Here is an 18,931-nt window from a genome sequence, read left to right as displayed (position 1 = left end):
AGAAGAACATTCCATTCGGTCAAATGAAAAGAATCCGAAGGAATTGTTCTTCCACACAAAAATGCCAGCAACAACTAGATAACCAGGAGGATCGTTTTAAACAAAAAGGGTATCCCAAACCCCTTATACAAGGAGCACGCCAGAGAGTGGACGAATTAGAACAAAGTGCTTGCTTGAAAAATAATAAACAGGGTAATGCAGAGGGTGGTTATAATGATGAATTTGATTCGGTTTTTCTACCTAGGTATTACACTTCACACACCAATATTTTTTTTAAATGTATTTTTTATTTTTTTGTATAGGTAAATATATAGTCCCCCAGTTATTCTTCTTTAGATGTTTTTCCGTATCCTGTGCAGTATTTCTCCCAGAAGTTCACTTGATGGCCCACGTGGTGGTCTACACCCCGAAGTCATCAATTTTTACTCTAAGAGAGAGTGTGCAGCTGTTTCTGGAGACGGTCAACAATAACCTCTGCATGGTGGAATAATAGGTCACGATGTTTATCAGGATCAGTAGAAGCATCACCCACTCGATGATTATGATGGGGATTTCACGGATCTCGTCCCAGTCTTCATCATTATAGAATAATTCCTTTAATGTTTCATATCCAAAATAGAAAATTACACAGACAAAAGTCAGGCCACAGCAGGTGCATCTACTATGGTGGATGACTTTTTTTGCTCCTGGTAATTTATACATCTGGATGGACTGCCCAAGGTAGTATAAGGCTTCACATGTAATTGAAATTATCGTGCTGACAAAGTGTATCCTGGGATATTCTTTGGGGGAAAATACATGCATGACAGCTGTGGCAAAACAGGAGGCCCACACAATGGCCAGCAGGATCCTCTGGATCAGGACCTGATGACCAATGAACTCTTCAGTATGCATAACCATATACTTATAAATAAGAAAGGTTAGTACCAAAGTGCCAATGGACATCCCTATGAATCCAATTCTGAATAATATGCTTTCAGGAAAGAAATTTCCCACGTCACTGTGAAGGAAAAGAAACCAATGTTATTATGGATATTTCCTCACTCCCAACCCATGAAATAAGAATCATATGCTTGTTTATCTTACCTGATGCTCATCAGTGGCGAGGCGGCATGGCCGAGGACGACCGTCATGATGTAGCTGGTGGCAAGCCAGGCCGCACACCAAAACGCCAACAGGAGGGGGACGAACCCCAAACCTTTTAGCTCCATTTCAGACAAGTAGAAGAAGACGCTAATCTCGCTAATCTCACTGGAACAGACTGAAGGCTTGGGCGGCTGTCAGTGGAATGTCAGGACTCCAGCTGTCTATGACATCACATGTGACATGTCAGAATGACTGCTTGTTTATTGGAGCTGCCATGATTTAGTATCTGCTATAGACAGAACCTGATGTTTTTACTATGGACCTTACAGACCCCAGAACCCAAGTAATTAGTGCAGGGGCTCCATTTTGATCATCTCATATTTCACATTATTTGAGTTCCAGGGCTCAGATACATTTGCACCCTCTATAGCAGTGGTCTTCAAGCTGTGAACCCCCAACCGCTGCAGAACCACAACTCCCAGCATGCCCAGACAGCAACTTTGCATAAGGAAAAAGTCTAATTAAACTTTTCTTTTATATAGAATCCCTGAAATCTCCAATCTCTCCTTTTATTGGTTTCTGATCTGCATTACTTATTTGTAAAAAACAATGTTTCTGATTGTCTGCCACCCCATACTTATGGGCTATCTCTTCAAACGACTTTATTTGACCTAAAGCGTATAATTGATTTACATAACTAAGCCCCTTTTCATCCAAAAGAGTGAATCTTTAATTTTAAGGAATTCTTTAAGTGCTTTATTCGACCATACTGAAGTAAAGTCAAAACTCCATGTGATTTTAAAAATGTTTTAAGTTCCTCCCATACTTTATTATATAGATATGCATGGGTATAGTGAGCATCCCAGCTTCCAAAATCTCAAAAATATCCTTATAACGACCCATTAGGGTATGTTCACACTACAGTGTGTGAACGGAATCTCCGCTCGCTGAATTCAGCGACGGCGGTAGAACCGAGCGGCACTGAGCCGTCACCATTGACAGCTATGCAGTGCTCGCGGACTTCCGTGCAAAGAATGAACATGTTCTTTCTTTGCGCGGAACAATTTCAGCGGCGCTGAAATTCCGCAGTGTGAACGGGTCTCGCGATAACCGATTCACACTAATGTTAAGTTCACATTGCGAAATTCGGCTCGCGGAACTCCGCCCGTGGAATTCGGCTTGCGGAATTCCGCCCGTGGAATTCCGCGGGAATTCCGTAGTTTGAACATACCCTTAGAGAGAAAAAATAGGACTACATTTTCCCTCCTTCTCATAATAGTCTGCAATTTTAGTGCTAAAAAGTACCTAAAAAATAAGTGCCCAACCCCCATCGTGCTCAGCTAACGTTAAAGAAACATATTTCATTCTCGTGCTTTCCTGCCCCAAAGTAGTGAATTTAATAAAGAAATAAGAGCTTGGAACCATTTTTCTGATATCCATACAGTATAGAAACATAGAATGTGTCGGCAGATAAGAACCAATTGGCCCATCTAGTCTGCCCAATAATCTGAATCCTATCAATAGTCCCTGGCCCTATCTTATATGAAGGATAGCCTTATGCCTATCCCATGCATGTTTAAACTCCTTCACTGTATTTGCAGCGACTAGTGTTGTTCACGAATATTCGCAATTCGACTTTTAATCGCGAATATAGCATATTCGCGAACTCGCGAAAATTGCAAATATAGCACTATATATTCATAATTACGAATATTCGCTTTTTTTCTGCATATGTGAAAATTTTTGCGCATATGCGCAAATTTGCGAATATTGAGCCCTCCCTTCATTAATGGTATAGAGAACTGTGACTAGTGCATCAACTCTGATTTTTTGCCCATTAAAACCAATAGGCTGATTGTGGTCTATGGGGATCTCACTGCATGTAAGATAAGCAGGACCATCTCAGCAGCACAGTGGGATGGGGGTCCGTCACTGGTTCAAGTCCCAGGGTGGACAGAGTGTTACAGTGTTGTGGTTAAACTTTACTTTCCTGGAAAATTGCTTCCTTCATTTTTCAGAGGCTTTTTCAAAAATGAAAGAAGCGATCTGATTGGTTGCTATGGGCAACTCAGAAACTTTTCCTCTGGACAGGTTTTGATAAATCTCCCTGTATGGGGGAGATTCATCAAGATCAGTGTAGAGGAAAAGTTGTGCAGTTACCCATAGCAACCAATCAGATTGCTTCTTTCATTTTTCACAATGCCTCTGCAAAATGAAAGAAGCGATCTGATTGGTTGCTATGGGCAACTCAGCAGATTTTCCTGGAAAAGTTTCTGAGTTGCCCATAGCAACCAATCAGATTGCTTCCTTCATTTTTCAGAGGCCTTTTCAAAAATGAAAGAAGCAATCTGATTGGTTGCTATGGGCAACTGCACAACTCTTTCTCTACACTGGTTTTGATGAATCTCCCCCATAGAGGGAGATCTATCATAACCTGTCCAGAGAAAAAGTTTCTGAGTTGCCCATAGCAACCAATCAGATTACTTCCTTCATTTTTCAGAGGCTTTTTCAAAAATGAAAGAAGCGATCTGATTGGTTGCTATGGGCAACTCAGCAGCTTTTCCCCATAGACCACAATGGGCCTACTGGTTTCAATGGGCAAAAAATCACAGAGTTAATGCACTAGACACAGTTCTCTATACTATTAAAGGGGTACTCCGGTGAAAACTTTTTTTCTTTTAAATCAACTGGCTCCGGAAAGTTAAACAGATTTGTAAATTACTTCTATTAAAAAATCGTAATCCTTCCTGTACTTATTAGCTACTGAATACTACAGAGGAAATTCTTTTCTTTTTGGAATGCTCTCTGATGACATCACGAGCACAGTGCTCTCTGCTGACGTTATTATAATAATAATAATAATAATAATAAGTCTTTATTTATTTATTTATTTATTGTTTCCTTAGTGGGATTTGAACCCTCTCCAGCTCCACTATATCTTTCTTGTACACTGGTGCCCAGTACTGTTCACAGTATTTTATGTGAGGTCTGACTAGTGATTTTTAAAGCGGCAGAATTATTTCCTTGTCGTCGGCATCTATGCCCCTATTGATGTACCCCATGATTTTATTAGCCTTGGCAGCAGCTGCCCGACACTGGTCACTACAGCTAAGTTTACTGTTACCTAAGACTCCCAAGTCCTTTTCCATGTCAGTTGTCCCAAGTGTTCTCCCATTTAATACATAATCCCAGCTTGGATTTTTCTTCCCCATGTGCATTACCTTACATTTATCAGTGTTGAACCTCATCTGCCACTTCCCAGCCCAAACCTCCAACCTATCCAGACCCATTTGTAACAGTGCACTGTCCTCTATAGTGTTTACCGCTTTACAGAGTTTGGTGTCATCTGCAAAGATTGCTACTTTACTATTCAACCCCTCTGCAAGGTCATTCATGTATATATTAAATAGGACAGGACCCAAGACGGACCCCAGTGGTACCCCACTAGTAACAGTCACCCAATCAGAATAAGTACCATTAATAACTACCCTCAGTTTCCTATCATTGAGCCAGTTACTTACCCACTTGCACACATTCTCCCCCAGCCCAAACCTTCTCATTTTATGCACCAACCTTTTATGTGGAACCGTATCAAATGCTTTGGAAAAATCCAGATATACGACATCTAGGGATTGCCCCTGGTCCAGTCTGGTGCTCACCTCCTCATAAAAGCTGATCAGGTTAGTTTGACAGGATCAATCCCTCTTAAATCCATGCTGATACAGGGTCATACATTTATTTTTATCAAGATATTCCAAAATAGCATCTCTTAGGAAACCCTCAAACAATCTACATACAACCGAGGTTAAACTAACAGGTCTATAATTCCCGGGGTCACCTTTTGACCCCTTCATAAATATTGGCACCACACACTGTATTTCACCTGGCATTTCATTTTCCTCAGTGAATACAGTGGAGAAGAATTTGTTTAGTATATTTGCTTTTTCCTGATCCCCGTCTATAATTTCTTCCTCATCATTTTTTAAAGGGCCAACACTTTCATTTTTATATACCGTATTCATCGGGGTATACCACGCAACGGCCTATAACACGCACCCTCATTTTACCAAGGATATTTGGGTAAAAAAAAGTTTTTTACCCAAATATCCATGGTAAAATGAGGGTGCATGTGTGCGCGTGTATACCCCGATATACCCCCAGGAAAGGCAGGGGGAGAGTGGCCGTCGCTGCCCGCTTCTCTCCCCCTGCCTTTCCTGGGGTCTAGAGCGCTGCTGTCGGCCCTTTTCACCCCCTGGTTATCGGCGCCGCTGCCCGTTCTGTCCCCCTGACTATCGGTGCCGGCGCTGATAGCCAGGGGGAGAGAAGCAGCGCCGACAGCCAGGGGGAGAGAAGAGGCAGCGGCACCCATTGCCGACGCCGCTGCCCCGTTGCCTCCCCCCATCCCCGGTGGCATAATTACCTGAGTCGGGTCCGCGCTGCTGCAGGCCTCCGGCGTGCGTCCCCGGCGTCGTTGCTATGCGCTGAACGGCGCGGCGCATGACGTCAGTGCGCCGCACCGTGCATAGCAACGACGCTGGGGACGCACGACGGAGGCCTGCAGCAGCGCGGACCCGACTCAGGTAATTATGCCACCGGGGATGGGGGGAGGCAACGGGGCAGCGGCGCCGGCAATGGGTGCAGCTGCCCCTTCTCTCCCCCTGGCTGTCGGCGCCGCTTCTCTCCCCCTGGCTATCGGCGCCGGCACCGATAGTCAGGGGGACAGAACGGGCAGCGGCGCCGATAACCAGGGGGTGAGAAGGGCCGACAGCAGCGCTCTAGACCCCAGGGAAGGCAGGGGGAGAGAATCGGGCAGCGACGGCCTCTCTCCCCCTGCCTTTCCTGGGGGAGTATCGGCGTATAACACGCACACAGACTTTAGGCTAAAAATTTTAGCCTAAAAAGTGCGTGTTATACGCCGATAAATACGGTAATTAAAAACATTTTGGGGTTAGTTATACTCTCTTTGGCAATGAGTCTTTCTGTCTCTATTTTTGCGGCTTTTATCTGTTTTTTTACATATTTCACATTTTTCTCTATAGCTTTTTAATGCTTCTTCACTGCTGTCCTGTTTTAGTAATTGAAATGCTTTATTTTTGTCATTTATTGCCCCCTTAACATTTTTATTCATTCATATTGGTTTTCTTTTATTTCTGACCCTTTTATTCCCATAAAGTATATACATCTTACAGTGAAAATATAAGATATTTTTAAAAGTCTCCCATTTAGTGTCAGTATTGTTCTTTTTGAGGACATTATCCCATTTTATATTGTTATGGGCTTCTCTGAGTTGATCGAACTTTGCCTTCCGAAAGTTCATTGTTTTTGTGGCCCCTCGAGAGATTCCCTTATTGAAGAACAAGTTATAATGTATTAAATTATGATCACTATTTCCTAGGTGTCCATCTACTTGCACATTAATTACTCTGTCAGGTACAGTACGTTGGGAAATATTAAGTCTAGTAGGGAGCCTCCTCTGGTCGGCCCTGCACCATTTGGGACAGATAATTGTCTTTAGCTATAGTCAGAAACCTGTTTCCTTTAAAGTCGAAGTCGGCCCAGTTCTCCATGAACCCAAACCCCTCCTTCCTACACTAGCTTCTGAGCCACTTGTTTACCTCCCTAATCTCCCGCTGCCTCTCTGGTGTGGCTCGTAATACAGGTAATATTTCAGAAAATACTACCTTGGAGGTCCTTGCCTTAAGCTTGCAGCCTAAGTCCCTGAAATCCTTTTTAAGGACACTCCATCTACCTCTTACTTTGTCATTGGTGCCAATATGTACCATGACTGCTGGGTCTTCTCCAGCGTCACCCAGCAACCTGTCAACCCGATACGTGATGTGCCGAACTCGAGCGCCAGGAAGACAACACACTGTTCGATCCCGGTCTTTGTGACAGATCGCCCTGTCTGTCCCTCTAATAATTGAGTCCCCCACTACCAGTACCTGTCTGGCCTGCCCTGCTCTCCTCCCTCCCTCCTTACTGGAGCAGACACCCCCCTGGCGGTCAGAGGCAGAGTCCTGCTGCAGTACTGCTAGCTCTGAAATGGCATCCCCCTCATCTGCCAACAGGGCAAACTTGTTGGGGTGTGCCAGTTAAGGGCTAGCCTCCCTGACACTTTTCCCTCTGCCCCGTTTTCTAACTGTAACCCAGCTAACTGCCTGACTGTCCTGCACCTCCATCCCACTATCCTCCCCCACCTCTACCCCAGAGAGTACCTACTCAGTGAGCAGGAGACTCCTCTCCGGGTTGTCAATGCATCTCAGTGTTGCCAGTTGCTCCTCTAGATCAAGGATCTGGGCTTCCAAATGAGCAACTCGCACACATCTCGCACAACAATATGCACCCTCAAACTGTTGTTCAAGGATTGCATACATTGTGCAAGATGCACACTGGACTGCCTTTTCCAACATGGAGGTCATACTAGATTTGGGGATTGCAAAAATTAACAGAAAAGAGAAAAAAATCTAATATTTCAATTTAAACTTCCTGAATTTAAAGTCCCTTAATTTTAAGTCCCCTCACTTTTATACTCACTCACTTGTATGCTTCACACTCTTGTATACAGACAAACAATCGCTAGCTCAACATAGTGTATTTGCTTTATATTTATCACAACCACAACCACCTCTCTTCCACTGCCTGGAAGGGAATTCACTTTAGTGAAACTTTTTTTATTCATTTACACATCTGAATTTAACGAAAAGTCGTCAAAGACCTGTGGGGTGTTAAGGCTCACTGGACCCCTTGGTACGTGCCTTGAGGGGTGTAGTTTCCAAAATGGTATGCCATGTGGGGGTTTTCTGCTGTTCTGGCACCATAGGGGCTTCCAAAATGTGACATGCCCCCCAAAAACCATTTCAGCAAAAATTCACTCTCCAAAATTCCATTGTTGCTCCTTCCCTTTTGAGCCCTCTACTGCACCAGCCGAACACTTGACATACACATATGAGGTATTTCCTTACTCTAGAGAAATTGGGTTACAAATTTTGGGGGGCTTTTTCGCCTATTACCCCTTGTAAAAATTCAAAAACTGGGTCTACAAGAACATGCAAGTGTAAAAAAATGGAGATTTTGAATTTCCTCCTTCACTTTGCTGCTATTCCTGTGAAACACCTAAAGGGTTAACACACTTACCCAAATGTCATTTTGGATACTTTGAGGGGTGCAGTTTTCTATAATAGGGTCATTTGTGGGGTATTTCTAATATGAAGGCCCTTTAAATCCACTTAAAAACTGAACTGGTCCCTATAAAATTCCAATTTAGAAAATTTTGTGAAAAATTGGAAAAGTGCTGCTGAACTGTGAAGCCCCCTGATGTCTACCAAAAGAAAAAACCTGTCAACTTTATGATGAAAATATAAAGTAGACATATTGTATCTGTGAATCAATATATAATTTATTTGGAATGTCTGTTTTTGTTACAAGCAGAGAGCTTCAAAGTTAGAAAAATGCTAAATTTTCAATTTTTTCATAAAATTTTGGAATTTTTCACAAAGAAATTATGCAAGCCTCAACAAAAATTTACCACTAACATGAAGTAGAATATGTCACGAAAAACCTATCTCAGAATCAGAATGAAAAGTAAAAGCATCCCAGAGTTATTAATGCTTAAAGTGACAGTGGTCAGATGTGCAAAAAATGGCTGGGTCCTTAAGGTGAAAATGGGCTGGTTCCTTAAGGGGTTAAACCCCACTGGCATTTGACAGATCTTTGGAACACTGGGCTGTGCAAATGAAAAATTTTCATTTTGACAGACCACTGCTCATAAAAATCTATCAGACACCTGTGAGATGTAAATGCTCACTGCACTTCTTATTAGGGGTGTAATTTCCAAAATGGGGTCACATGTGGGGGGGGTCCCTTTTCTGGCACCATGGAGGCCTAAACGCACATGGCCTTCAATTTCAGCCAGATTCTCTCTCCAAAAGCCCAATGGTGCTCCTTCTCTTCTGAGCCCTGTAGTTAACCCGCAGACCACTTTACATCCACATGTGGGGTATTTTCTGACTCAGAAGAAATGGGGTTACAAATTTTGCGGGGCTTTTTCTCCTATTACCCCTTGTGAAAATTATAAAATTGGGGTAACAACAGCATTTTAGGGAAAAAAATATAAATTTTTTTATTTTCACCTCCAACTTTAACTAAAATTTGTCAAACACCTGTGGGATGTTAAGGCTCACTATACCCCTTGTTACTTTACGTGAGGGGTGTAGTTTTCAAAATGGGGGTCACATATGGGTGTTTTTTATGTATATATCAGAACTGTTGTAACTACCAGCCACCCCTGTGCAAATCACCAATTTAGTCCTCAAATGTATATGGTACACTCTGTTTACAATAACATGCTGGTGTAGACCCCAAATTTACCTTTTCTTAAGGGGTAAAAGAAGAGAAAAAAAATTGTAACCCAAAACTGTTGCCTTGAAATATGAGAGGGCTCCAAAGTGAAAGAGCACCATGTGCATTTGAAGCCTAAATTAGGGATTTGCATCCACCACCAAATTACCCTACGGCAGTGCTTCCCAAATAGGGTGTCTCCAGCATGCCAAGACAGTCAATGGCTATGCCGATGTTCTGGCCCCTGTATCACCCGTCATTACGCACAGAGTAAGTTTGCTCTGTGCAGTGATGACAGCAGGGTGCCGCAACCGAGATCACAGGGGTCCTTTGGAGAGGGGATAAGATGTCTTGGTGCATAGTACCCCTTTAAGAGGGAAAAACATGATATATATTTAACCCCAACCCAAATGTACCTTATTTTTATTTTCTACCTAAGGTACATAAAAACCGAAAAAAAAAAACACCTGGTCTTCCGATAGTTGCCAGATGTTTATCTGAATATATAGACCATCAGTTACAGAAATGTGTGGTGTCTTTACCAGCATATCTCAGAAATAAAAGGGCATTTATTAACCCTATTGAAATATATCATACGGGAAGAGGACTATATGTGGGCAACACTAGATGTTGCTTCATTATATAGTAACATAGCACATGACAGAGGAGTGGAAGCTGTGTGATCTTTTTTAGTGGAAGATCCCTTGAGGCCCATACATCAGAGGAACTTCATTTTGGAGGCCATTAAAGGAGTAGTCCAGTGTTGAAAAACATCCCCTATCCCAAGGATAGGGGATAAGTTTCAGATTGCGGGGGGTCGGACCGCTGGGGAGCCCCGTGATCTCCTGTATGGGGCCCTGGCTCGCTGGCCAGATAGCGTGTGTTGACTAGTGTTGAGCAGCATAGGCCATATTCAAATTTGCAATATTTCGCGTATATATGGACGAATATTCGTCATATATTCGCTAAATTCGCATATTCGTAATATTCTCGTGATATTTTCGCATATGCGAAAATTAGCATAAACGGAAATTTGCATGTGCTAAAATTACCATCTGCAAAAAATTTGCATAAGCGAAATTTGCATATGCAAATTTTCCCATATGCGAAAATTCATACGCCAGTCTCACACAGTAGTGTTAGAGCCTTCACACAAGCTGGAAGCAGAGAGGGATGATCACTGTGATGTGTACTGTGAAAAAAAAAAATATATTCGTAATTACGAATATATAGTGCTATATTGGCGAATATTCCCAAATTCGCGAATATGCGATATTCGCGAATAAAATTCGCATTGAGAATATTCGCGAGCAACACTAACTGTAAGGTCCGTTAGAAACACCGGCTTCAAATGCAAAGAGTTTTCGCTCATGAGCTCTGTCGTATTTCCAGGCGACAATTCGGAGTCACATGTTAGTAGTTCCCAGAAAGATGAAGCAGAGCATCGGTTGAAAATTGCAATTTTAAAAAGCTACCCTTTATCCATTCCTGGAAAATAAATTTAGGAAACACCTGTGTGTTCAAAATGTCCTCTTTAGCCCTATACCCATTCCTCAGGGTGGGTACTTTCAGTAATTGTGTCACATGTGGGTGTTTCATTTTTGTATTTTCCTCTGAATGTATGTAACCGTCAGCTACTGATATGCCATAGGCCTCAAATGCAAACAGACCTCTATGACTTCTGAGCTTTGTTGTGCGCCCGCCCCGCACGTTACCCCAAATATGGATGTGTTTCCATAGTCAGGAAAAATATCCCTCCAAAATTTATAACCCAATTACTCCAATTACCCCTTGTTAAAATGTCAAAAATTGGGTAACCCCAGCATTTTAGTGTAAAAAAATAAAAAATTTTACAGCCCACTGTTCAAAAAACCTGTGAGGTATAAGTACTCACTGTACCCCTTGTTACCTTCCTTGAGGGGTGTAGTTTCAAAATTGGGGTCACTTGCCGGGGTTTATTTTTTTTAGATTTTACGTCAGAACCTCAACCATTGCAGTGCAAAGCAACACTTTAGGCCTCAAATCTCACTCCTAAGCCCTGTTTTGCAGTGCTTTACCGCCATGTATGAGGTATATTCTTATTTTGGAGAAATTGGGCTACAAGTTTTGTGGAGCTTTTTTTCTCATATTACTTGTGAAACTAAAAAAAATTTGGTTATTACCAGCAATTTAGTTATAAAATCTAAGTTTTCACTTTTACGGACCACTTTTCAAATACCCTGTGAGGTGTAAGTACTCACTGTACCCCTTGTTACGTTCCTGGAGGGTTCTTGTTTCCAAAATGGTGTCACATGTGGGGGGTTTCTGCTGTTCTGGCTCCATGGGAGGTTTGATAATGTGCATGACCCCGACTTCAATTTCAGCAAAATTCTCTCTTCAAAAGACCAATGGCGCTCCTTCTGTTCTGAGACCTGTAGTGCGCCAGTAGAGCACTTAACATCCACATATGGGGCATTTTCATAATTCGGGAGAAATTGGGCTTCAAATTTTGGGGTCCATTTTCTCCTGTTACACCATGTGAAAATGAAAAATTTGGGGTAACACCATCATTTTAGTGTTAAAAATCAAATTTTTCACTTTCACGGCCCACTGTTCCAAAAACCTGTGAAGTGTAAGTACTCACTGTAACCTTGTTACATTCCTGGAGGGGTCTACTTTCCAAAATGGTGTCACATGTGTGGGGTTTCTGCTGTTCTGGCATCATGGGAGGCTTGAAAATGTATATGACCCCGACTTCAATTTCAGCAAAATTCTCTCTTCAAAAGACCAATGGTGCTCCTTCTGTTCTGAGACCTGTAGTGTGCCAGCAGAGAACTTAACATCCACATATGGGGCATTTTCTTAATCGGGAGAAATTGGGCTTCAAATTTTGTGGTCCATTTTCTCCAGTTATCCCTTGTGAAAAAGAAAAATTTGGGGTAACACCATCAATTTAGTGTTAAAAATCCAATTTTCCATTTTCACATCCAACTTCAATGCAAAGTCGTCAAACACCTGTGAGGTGTTAAGGCTCACTATACCCCTTGTTACGTTCCTTGAGGGGTGTAGTTACCAAAATAGTATGCCATGTGTGTTTTTTTTGGCTGTTCTGGCACCCTGGGGACTTTCTAAATGCAACATACCCCCCAGAAACCATTTCAGCAAAATTCTCTTTCCAAAAGCCAAAGTTTGCTTCTTCTCTTCTGAGACCTGTAGTGTGCCAGCAGAGCACTTAACGTCCTCATATGGGGTATTTTCTTAAATGGGAGAAATTGGGCTTCAAAATTTGGGTTCCATTTTCTCCTATTACCCCTTTTGAAAATGAAAAATTTGGGATAACACCATCAATTTAGTGTAAAAAATCTAGTTTTCCATTTTAAAGTCCAACTTCAACGCAAAGTCGTCAAACACCTGTGAGGTGTTAAGGCTCACTATACCCCTTGTTACGTTCCTTGAGGGGTGCAGTTTCCAAAATAGCATGCCATGTTTTTTTTTTGCTGTTCTGGCACCCTGGGGACTTTCTAAATGCAACATGGCCCCTAAAAACCATGACAGCAAAATTCGTTTTCAAAAATCTCACAGTTGCTCTTTCCCTCTTGAGTCATGTTGTGAGCCCACAGAGCTCTTTATGCCAACATATGAGGTATTTCCGTACTCCCGTAATACCACTTTTAAAAATGAAAAAAATGGGGCTACAAGAACATGTGAATGTAAAAAATGCAGATTTTGATTTTTCTCCACCACTTTTTGCTGCTATTCTTGTGAAACTCCTAAAGGGTTAACAAACTTTCTGAATGTCATTTTGAATATTTTGAGGGGTGTAGTTTCTATAATGAGGTCATTTAGGGGGTATTTCTCACAGAAAGGCCCCTTAAATTCACTTCAAACTTAACTGGTCCCTGAAAAATGCAGATTTTGAAATCTTCATGAAAATTTTGAAAATCGCTGCTATACTTTGAAGCCCTCTGATGTCTTCCAAAAGTAAAAACATGTCAACTTTATGATGTCAACATAAAGTAGACATATTGTATTTGTGAATCAATGCAAGATGTATTTGGAATATCAATTTTCCTTACAAGCAGAGAGTTTCAAGTTAGAAAAATGCTAAATTTTAAAAATTTTCATGAAATTTGGGGATTTTTCACCAAGAAAGGATGCAAGTAATGACGAAAATTTACCACTTTCATAAAGTAGAATATTTCACGAAAAAACAATCTCAGAATAGGAATAATCGGTAAAAGCATCTTAGAGTTATTAATGCTTAAAGTGACAGTGGTCAGAATTGCAAAAAATGGCTCCGTCCTTAAGGTGAAAATGAGCTGCGTCCTTAAGGGGTTAAGGTGTCCTAACCACTTATATTAAAGTCATCTCAACCTAGAAAAAGTTATCTCAACCTGGCCAACTAACCTGTATGGAGGGTCTCCCAACTCTACCCAGATGGCAGATGGTGGGGGGTGGGGAAGAAATTTTAGGTACGTTGGATTTTGCTATGCCAAAACTTTAGTTCTAAAGAGAGATAAGCCTTTGCCAAAGGAGGCTGGAAGTAACTGTGTTTCTTCTCTCCAATGAAAAAAAGTACAGGCTTCGCCAAGCTGTGCTTCCATGTGAATGGGGAAATCAGGAACAATATGTGCTTGTCCGACAGCTATCAAAAATAAAGACCAAAAAACAATATGCAGTTCTAAGGGCCTGTCTATTTGGTTAGCCAGTAAAAAAAGCCATTTGAATTTTTTCCCCCAAAATGGATCCCATAATGGACCTGTTTTATTTTATTAGGGCTTCTGTCATGTTCAAAATAGTCTGTGTCCATTTGACAAGTTTTTTTCAGGATTATTTTCTTTTTTAAGCAGGATAGACTAACAGACACTATTCCATTTTTCATCTTGTTAAAAACAGGATCCATTTTATTATTCAAGTCTATGGCAACAGGATGCTGCCGAAAGACATCTGGGTTCATTATCCAGATCAACATTTTTTTTAAATTAAATTTGCAATGGTCACCTCTAGCAATAGACGGAAAAAAGAAAACCATCCATTTTAAACAAACCTGACAGTTGATTTTTGAAAAACCTATTACTTCCTGTTAAATAAAAAATAAATAAATATTGTTTTTAACTGGGCAAATTTACTGTTAAATCAGAACACAGGAAGGGTTTATTCACACGGCGGAATTTCCGCTTGCGGAATTACGTCCCAAATTAGCACATTTAGCACAGGTGGTCTGGCTGTGAAATACTTTCTGTTGTGGAATATTTTCTAAAGATATCTGTCTTGTTACCATTGACTGATCTGCAACAAAAAACAGGATGTATCTGGAATCTGAATCCAATGGCAACAAAACATATCTTTAGAAAATATTACACAACACAAAGTATTTCACAGCTAGCCCATCTGTGCTAAATGGAATCCTACTTCATAGTGGTACCGCAAAAAGCCGCACTGGCCCACTACCACTAAAAAAAGCCGGTTTATTAGAATTTGTATCCTGTACTACATGGAAAAAATATAAATGACAAACAAGATTCTCTATTTAGCCCCTTGTACAATATATGCAAACAAAATATTCGATGCACAAGTAGTCATCTGAAAATCTGAATAGGAAGACTCCTACAGGCCTCAATCTTAAACAAGACCCATTCCGCACGTACCAATGAGGTAAGCTGTAAATACGTGGATGCTTTATGATGTGGATAAAAGCAATTACCATATTTTTCGCCGTTTAAGACGCACTTTTTCTTCCCCAAAACTGGGGTGAAAAAGTTGGTGCGTCTTATACGGCGAATACACCCCTATTGTGGCGGTCCCTGCGGCCATCAATGGCCGGGACCCGCGGCTAATACAGGACATCACCGATCGCGGTGATGCCCTGTATTAACCCTTCAGACGCGGCGATCAAAGCTGACCGCCGCGTCTGAAGGGAAAGTGACACTAACCCGGCTGTTCAGTCGGGCTGTTCGGGACCGCCGCGGCGGTCCCGAACAGCCCGTCTGAATAGCCGGGTTAGTGCTTACAGGACACCGGGAGGGACCTTACCTGCCTCCTCGGTGTCTACTCTTTTCAGGGATCCTCTGTATCGCCGGCGCTCTCCTTCCTCGTCATCACATCACGTTCCGGAGCGACGGGGACACGGCGACAGCGATGGAGCGACATCCAGGGCAGCGGTGACGGGTCCGGAGCGGCGGGGAGTTGTAGTTTTGCAACATCTGGAGGTCCGCAGGTTGAAGACCACTATTGGGTTCAAAATCTAAATTTTTTAAAATTTTGCACCTATAAATTGGGTGCGTCTTATACGCCGGTGCGTCCTATAGGGCGAAAAATATGGTACATTTTAGTGTTACGTTGGAGCTGCAATGCAGATCATTATTGATAGAAATATATGATGATTTATTTTAGTAAGAGATATAATAATGACATTATGTATGTAGATGAGTGTTTGATTTTTTTTTTACTTATCAGACTTAGCACAGCTAATTTGCATATGGTGTTTTCTTGTCTGGCTACGTGAATACATTTTTTATTGTCTGAAGGTGCCAACTATATGTTTTTTTCATAGCGGTACGGCAGGTGCAGTCGGTACTGCTGTAAAATACTGGTGTGCATATAGATTCATATAGCTATGATACATGTTTGTATAAAGAGAAAATATTTACAGTCATGGCCGTAAATGTTGGCACCCCTGAAATTTTCTAGAAAATGAAGTATTTCTCATAGAAAAGGATTACAGTAACACACATTTTGCTATACACAAGTTTATTTCCTTTGTGTGTATTGGAACTAAACCAAAAAAGGGAGGGAAAAAAGCTAATTGGACATAATGTCACACCAAACTCCAAAAATGGTCTGGACAAAATTATTGGCACCCTTAACTTAATATTTGGTTGCCCACCCTTTGGAGAAAATAACTGAAATTAGTCACTTCCTATAACCATCAATAAGCTTCTTACACCTCTCAGCCGGAATGTTGGATCACTCTTCCTTTGCAAACTGCTCCAGGTCTTTCTTATTGCAAGGGTGCCTTTTCCCAACAGCAATTTTAACATCTCTCCACAGATGTTCTATTGGATTTAGAACTGGACTCATTGCTGGCCACTTCAGAACTCACAGAAATGGATGGCGCTTTGTTACCATCCATTTCTGGGTGTTTTTTGACGTATGTTTGGGGTCATTGTCCTGCTGGAAGATCCAAGATCTTGGATGCAAACCCGGCTTTCTGACACTGGGCTGTACAGTGTGACCCAAAATCCATTGGTAATCCTCAGATTTCATGATGCCTTGCACACATTCAAGGCATCCAGTGCCAGAGGCAGCAAAACAACCCCAAAACATCATTGAACCTCCACCATATTTCACTGTAGGTACTGTGTTCTTTTCTTTGTAGGCCTCATTCCATTTTCAGTAAACAGTAGAATGATGTGCTTTATCAAAAAGCTCTATCATGGTCTCATCTGTCCACAAGACATTTTCCGAGAAGGATTTTGGCTTATTCAAGTTCATTTTGGCAAAATGTAGTCTTGCTTTTTTATGTCTTTGTGTCAGCAGTGGGGTCCTCCTGGGTCTCCTGCCATAGCGTTTCATTTCATTTAAATGTTGACAGATAGTTTGCACTGACACTGATTCTCCCTGAGCCTGCAGGACAGCTTGAATATCTTTGGAACTTCACTATAAAGAAAAGCATGACCAACAACTGAAAAATTCACAATTTTTTGGTATAGAAAACATAACACCTACAAGCGGGAAGGAAACTATATAGCCCAACTATCTAGGGCCGAGTCCAAATGGATTTTTAATATGAATACCATAATTCCTCATGGTTTAAATTCTGAACTAAAATTTTTTGGATTTTTATAATCAATAATAACCCTTTAAGGCAGTTATATATAACAATTATGAAGGAACCATTAATATACTAGGAATGGCCAAATCACTCGCAGGTTATTTAATGAACGAGGATCCAACACTTACCATCCCCGATGAAGGAAACAGAGTAATAGTTTCCAAAACGCATTGGAGAGAAGTGTGTACCTCCACCGCAGTAGTAGTGACGTCACCACTCACATCCTATACCACCGGATTAACCGCAAAGTGAGAGTTAACGGAACGGTTGAGATGCCACTGGCCGGTGCATTCTCCCGCTATAACTCACGGATCTTTCTCACACCCAGCTCCTTCCGAGTCTTTTTTTTACCGAAGAAGCAAGCTATCGGACTCAGGATCCGCAACCGAAGTACTGAACCGCAAAAAAAAAAAAAAAAATGCAAGTACAACTTAATACATAACAATAGTATAATCCACATCGAATGTTCATGCAATACATAGTAACTATTTAACCACACCTTCTGCTTATAGATATTGATGCATTCAAAACAAGAGCGCAAAAAACAGTATATGTCAGAATACTGCCTACAGCATATATTATCATCATAATTACCACCATCACGATCAGGTATGTCACATATTCAAATAAGTCCCACTGGGCTGACCATAACAAATTTTTATTATCTTTGGAACTTGTTTGGGGCTGCTTATCCACCATCCGAACTATCCTGTGTTGACACCTTTCATAAATTTTTCTCTTCCGTCCACGCCCAGGGAGATTAGCTACAGTGCCATGGGTTGCAAACTTCTTGATAATGTTGCACACTGTGGACAAAGGCAAATCTACATCCCTGGAGAGGGACATATATGTCACGATTCGGCTTACAGGTAGTGGATCCTCTGTGTCAGCGAGGGATTGGCGTGGACCGTGCTGGTGGACCGGTTCTAAGAGGCTACTGGTGTTCACCAGAGCCCGCCGCGAAGCGGGATGGTCTTGCTGCGGCAGTAGCAACCAGGTCGTATCCACTAGCAACGGCTCAACCTCGCTGACTGCTGAGAAGGCGTGGGACAGAAGGACTAGGCAGAGGCAAGGTCAGACGTAGCAGAAGGTCGGGGCAGGCGGCAAGGTTCGTAGTCAAGATGGATAGCAGGAGTTCAGGTAACACAGGCTTTGGACAACACTAAACGCTTTCACTGGCACAAGGCAACAAGATCCGGCAAGGGAGTGCAGGGGCAGTGAGCAGATATAGCCAGGGAGCAGGTGGAAGCCAATTAAGCTAATTGGGCCAGGCACCAATCATTGGTGCACTGGCCCTTTAAGTCTCAGAGAGCCAGCGCGCGTGCGCCCTAGAAAGCGGAGCCGCGCGCGCCAGCACATGACAGCAGGGGACCGGGACGGGTAAGGGACTTGGGATGCGATTCGCGAGCGGGCGCGTCCCGCTGTGCGAATCGCATCCCCGACGGCCATGTCAGTGCAGCGCTCCCGGTCAGCGGGACTGACCGGGGCGCTGCAGGGAGAGAGGCGCCGTGAACGCTCCGGGGAGGAGCAGGGACCCGGAGCGCTCGGCGTAACAATATAACCTTGAGACTGTTGATATTTTTCCACAATTTTGGTTTTCAAGTCCTCAGACAGTTCTCTTATCCTCTTTCTGTTGTCCATGCTTAGTCTGGCACACACAGACACACAATGCAAAGACTAAGTGAATTCTGTCTT

At 42.2% G+C, this 18,931-nt stretch overlaps 2 protein-coding genes across 3 annotated transcripts in view; one reads left to right on the top strand and one right to left on the bottom strand.

The window, feature by feature from the left end:
• NELL2 (neural EGFL like 2) overlaps positions 1-18,931 on the top strand; it is a 360,426-nt gene that overhangs the window by 151,925 nt on the left and 189,570 nt on the right. The window lies entirely within an intron of this gene.
• LOC130369152 (uncharacterized) lies at positions 295-1,924 on the bottom strand. The gene is made up of 2 exons (XM_056573980.1): positions 1,087-1,924; positions 295-1,000 (listed from the first exon to the last, which is right to left on the bottom strand). Exons 1-2 carry the CDS (start codon positions 1,209-1,211, stop codon positions 400-402), a joined length of 726 nt encoding a protein of 241 aa, XP_056429955.1. The 5' UTR covers positions 1,212-1,924; the 3' UTR covers positions 295-399.

The sequence above is a fragment of the Hyla sarda genome, chromosome 4 (assembly GCF_029499605.1).
Source record: "Hyla sarda isolate aHylSar1 chromosome 4, aHylSar1.hap1, whole genome shotgun sequence".
In the NCBI taxonomy this organism is placed as follows: Eukaryota; Metazoa; Chordata; class Amphibia; order Anura; family Hylidae; genus Hyla; species Hyla sarda.
The sequence above is the reverse complement of the archived record's forward strand: the minus strand, read 5'-3'. Positions and strand labels throughout refer to the sequence as shown.